This window comes from Molothrus ater, chromosome 19 (genome assembly GCF_012460135.2).
Source record: "Molothrus ater isolate BHLD 08-10-18 breed brown headed cowbird chromosome 19, BPBGC_Mater_1.1, whole genome shotgun sequence".
NCBI lineage: Eukaryota > Metazoa > Chordata > Aves > Passeriformes > Icteridae > Molothrus > Molothrus ater.
In genome coordinates this window covers 934,528-938,680 of record NC_050496.2, presented here as the reverse complement: position 1 = coordinate 938,680, position 4,153 = coordinate 934,528, and the positions used below count along the sequence as shown (strand labels likewise).

At 55.0% G+C, this 4,153-nt stretch overlaps 1 protein-coding gene across 1 annotated transcript; it reads left to right on the top strand.

Moving 5' to 3' along the window:
• The first annotated feature begins 2,285 nt into the window (after window positions 1–2,285).
• Window positions 2,286–3,456, top strand: LOC118693927 (ATP synthase subunit a-like). Its single transcript, XM_036394827.1, has 2 exons — window positions 2,286–3,016; window positions 3,405–3,456. Exons 1-2 carry the CDS (start codon window positions 2,286–2,288, stop codon window positions 3,454–3,456), a joined length of 783 nt encoding a protein of 260 aa, XP_036250720.1.
• The last annotated feature ends 697 nt before the right edge of the window (window positions 3,457–4,153 follow it).

Below are 4,153 nucleotides of genomic sequence, written 5' to 3'. Positions count from 1 at the left end.
GTCACCGCGGTTAACGGTGCTGTCACCGGGGATCCCCGCGGCTGCGGAGGGGTTAACGGTGCTGTCACCGGGGTTAACGGTGCTGTCACCGGAGTTAACGGTGCTGTCACCGCGGTTAACGGTGCTGTCACCGGGGATCCCCGCGGCTGCGGAGGGGTTAACGGTGCTGTCACCGGGGATCCCCGCGGCTGCGGAGGGGTTAACGGTGCTGTCACCGGGGATCCCTGCGGCTGCGGAGGGGTTAACGGTGCTGTCACCGGAGTTAACGGTGCTGTCACCGGGGTTAACGGTGCTGTCACCGGGGATCCCCGGGGATCCCCGCGGTCCCCTCCCCAGGCAGGGAGCTGTCCCCGCTGTCCCCGCTGTCACCGGGGATCCCCGCGGTGCTCCGCCGCCGGCAGGGCTGGCTGCAGACCGCGGGTGACACAGGAGGTGGGGACGTGGCTGTCCCCAGCCCCAGGGCTGGGCTCCAGGGAAGTCTGTCCAAGGTTTTCTTCTCCTTCTCGTTATCCTGCTGTGATTTTGCCAGCAATAAATTCATTTGATAGCTGCAGTTTGAGCCTGGTTTGCCCGTGGTGGTATCTGCTGAGGGATCTCTCCCGGTCCTTATCTCAAGTCCACCACAGCCCCTCACTTTCCATGCACTCAGCTTGTCCCATGTCCCTGGAGCTGCCTGGCTGCAGCTCCCCGTGCCCCTCAGCACCAGGGCTGTGGCTGCAGCTCCCGCTCCCAGGCAGCCCCAGCAGTGTCCCCAACACAGTGCTGTCCCCTGTCCCCGCTGCCTGTCCCTGGGCCAGTCCCCGCTCTGCTGCTGTGTCCCTGCAGCACAGACATTTGTCCCCCGGTGGGCACACCCCTGCCTGGAAATCCCATGGGAAAGGGCACAGACGGAGCCAGGCTGGTCCCTGCAGGGCTCTCCCTTTGACACTGCAGCAGCCCAGGGCTCAGAGCACTCATCCCCAGCTCTCCAGTTCACACTGCCTGTTCACATTTTCAGCCTTCCCTTCATAGGCACAAAAATTAACTTTTTTTCCTCTTTTTCAGTCCCTTGACTGTCTGGTTTCCTAAAACATCCTTGCTGCTGCTCGGGAATAACCAAAAGCTGGATGTGTAGGGGGAGGAACGTGTGCAGGCAGGCTGGACCACACACAGCCCGGGCCAGGAGCTGGGAGAAAATGGATTTGTTCATTCCAAATTCCATCCCCCCCTTTTCCTGGGCTTTGCTGGAGGTGCTGTCCCTGCTCCACAGGGACAGGGGAATGATGTGGCTGGATTAGGTGGAACCCACTTTTACAGGGCTGCCTCATTTCTCCCCTCCCTGGTTCTACTACAGGTGTTTGGTGCCTGATCTCTGCATTCCTGGCATGCCTGGAATTCCCTGATGCTTAACCTCAGATCCGAATTTCCTGGATTTGTAACATTTGGGTTTAATTGAGTAGCAATGACCTTGTACAATTACCCACCCAAACTTCTGCTGTTTGAGCCCCTCCATAACCCCAGCTTGACACCATTTTTGAACGTAACTTCTAAATTTGTTTGATGCCAAATCAGCCTCCAGAGCCTCGGCTCTGTCCTTCTGTTCAAACCCATCTGATATCCCAGATCTGGTGTTGAAAGGAGTGGCTCCAGACAGAAATCTCTCCCTGTCTCACACTCAGGTGTTGTGCAGCCTGGTGGGATGCAGACCCAGAGCACTCCAACCTCCCATCCCACAGGGATTGCTGACAGCTCCAGGGAGCTCTGGCTCGCTCCCAGCCATCAGCTTTTTCTCTCTCAGCCCTGAAAAGGTCCCTTCAGTATTTCCAAGCTGCTGAGCTGTGGTGCAGAGCTCTTTGGCTCCCCAGGAGCCACAGGGTGTGAGGCAGCTCCGGAGGCTGCTCAGGACCTGGCTGCGTTGTGCCTGGTTTTATCTGGCTTCTGATGCTTGTAGAAGTTGTGTTTGTTTGCTGGGAATAACTGCAGGGCAGGTGGGTGAAGGGTGGACACCTGAAAGCCCTTGAAGGCAAATATCCACAGTGGAAATGTGTGCAATTCTTCTCAGGGAGAATTTCTTCACAGAAAGGGTGGCCAAGCATGGGAAGGGCTCCTCAGGGACATGGTGGGGTCCCTGGAGTGTCCGAGAAACACCTGGGGGTGGCAAGGTGGGGATCGGGCTCAGGTTGGACTCCGTGGTGTTGGAAGAGTTTTCATCTTGATGGTTCTGGTGGTCCTGTGTGTTTTACACCGTGTTTTACACCACGTTTTACACCGTGTTTTACACCGTGTTTTACACCGTGTTTTACACCATGTTTTACACCACGTTTTACACCACGTTTTACACTGTGTTTTACACCACATTTTACACCGTGTTTTACACCGTGTTTTACACCATGTTTTACACCGTGTTTTACACCGTGTTTTACACCATGTTTTACACCACGTTTTACACCACGTTTTACACCATGTTTTACACCGTGTTTTACACCACGTTTTACACCATGTTTTACACCGTGTTTTACACAGTGTTTTACACCGTATTTTACACCGTGTTTTACACCATGTTTTACACCGTGTTTTACACCGTGTTTTACACCACGTTTTACACCGTGTTTTACACCGTGTTTTACACCGTGTTTTACACCACATTTTACACCACGTTTTACCCCGTGTTTTACACCATGTTTTACACCACGTTTTACACCACGTTTTACACCGTGTTTTACACCACGTTTTACACCGTGTTTTACACCACGTTTTACACCATGTTTTACACCATGTTTTACACCATGTTTTACACCATGTTTTACACCACGTTTTACACCACGTTTTACCCCGTGTTTTACACCATGTTTTACACCGTGTTTTACACCACATTTTACACCGTGTTTTACACCGTGTTTTACACCATGTTTTACACCGTGTTTTACACCGTGTTTTACACCATGTTTTACACCACGTTTTACACCACGTTTTACACCACGTTTTACACCATGTTTTACACCGTGTTTTACACCGTGTTTTACACCGTGTTTACACCGTGTTTTACACCACGTTTTACACCACGTTTTACACCACGTTTTACACCATGTTTTACACCGTGTTTTACAGCGTGGATCAGCTCCCACCCCGCTCCGGCAGGGCAAGGTCCTGTGCCCCGGGGATGGAGGATGCTGAGGGCCGCGGGCTGTGCTGGGCTGGACAGGCTGCACAAAACCTGATTTCATCCCTGCCGTGCTCCTGCCCTTCCTCCTCGGCAGCAGGAATTGCCCCTCCGGGCTGCCTGGGTGGAAAATCAGCAGGATCGGGGCCAGGGCTGAGTCACAGCGGCGCGGCCCGCCCGGCCCCGGCCCCGGCCCTGCTCGCTCAGCGCCTTCCTATCGGCCGGAATCGCTTCCCATCGCCTGGAACCGCTCCTCATCGCCCAGAATCGCTTCCTCGGAGGAGCCGCTGCCGGGGAATGGCACCCAGCAAGTCTGAGCAGCCCCCACGCCCTGCTGCAGCTCAGCCTCCCCCGACCTGCTCAGCCGGGGATGGGCTGCAGAGGAGGAGGAGGAGGAGGAGGAGGAGGAGGAGGTGATGGTGGTGATGGTGGTGTTGATCCAGGACCCATCCCGGGAGCTGCTGCCCCACACCTCACTGTCACTGTAGGACACGAAAGGACACCAGCACACACCGCTGCTCTCAAGGTGAAGGAAAAAGGGAAGTTTATTATCTGACTCCAACATTTACAGTTCTCCAACAGTGACAGTGGATTGGAGGGTGGCAGTGCCACCTCTCCAATGACACTGCACAAACCAGCAGCCCATCAGCTCTCTCCTCCTCCATAAAAGAATGCAAAACAACGAGTTATTTACAGAAAGTGTGCGAGAACGTTCATTACAAGAATGTCGACATCAGAAGGCTTAGAAAATCTTAAAAACTCAGGGCAACACCTCACCATTGCCACTGTCACCTGTGGGCAGCGCTGCCAGGGGCCCTGCAGTGCCCTTTGGAGAGACCCTGGCAGACGGCTCAGCTCCGATCCCCTCTGGGCCCAGCCCAGGTTCCCTGAGCCCAACCCAGGTTCTCTGTGCCCAGCCCAGGTTCTCTGAGCCCAGCCCAGGTCCCCTCTGTGCCCAGCCCAGGTTCTCTGTGCCCAGCCCATGACCCCTGTGCCCAGCCCAGGTCCCCTGTC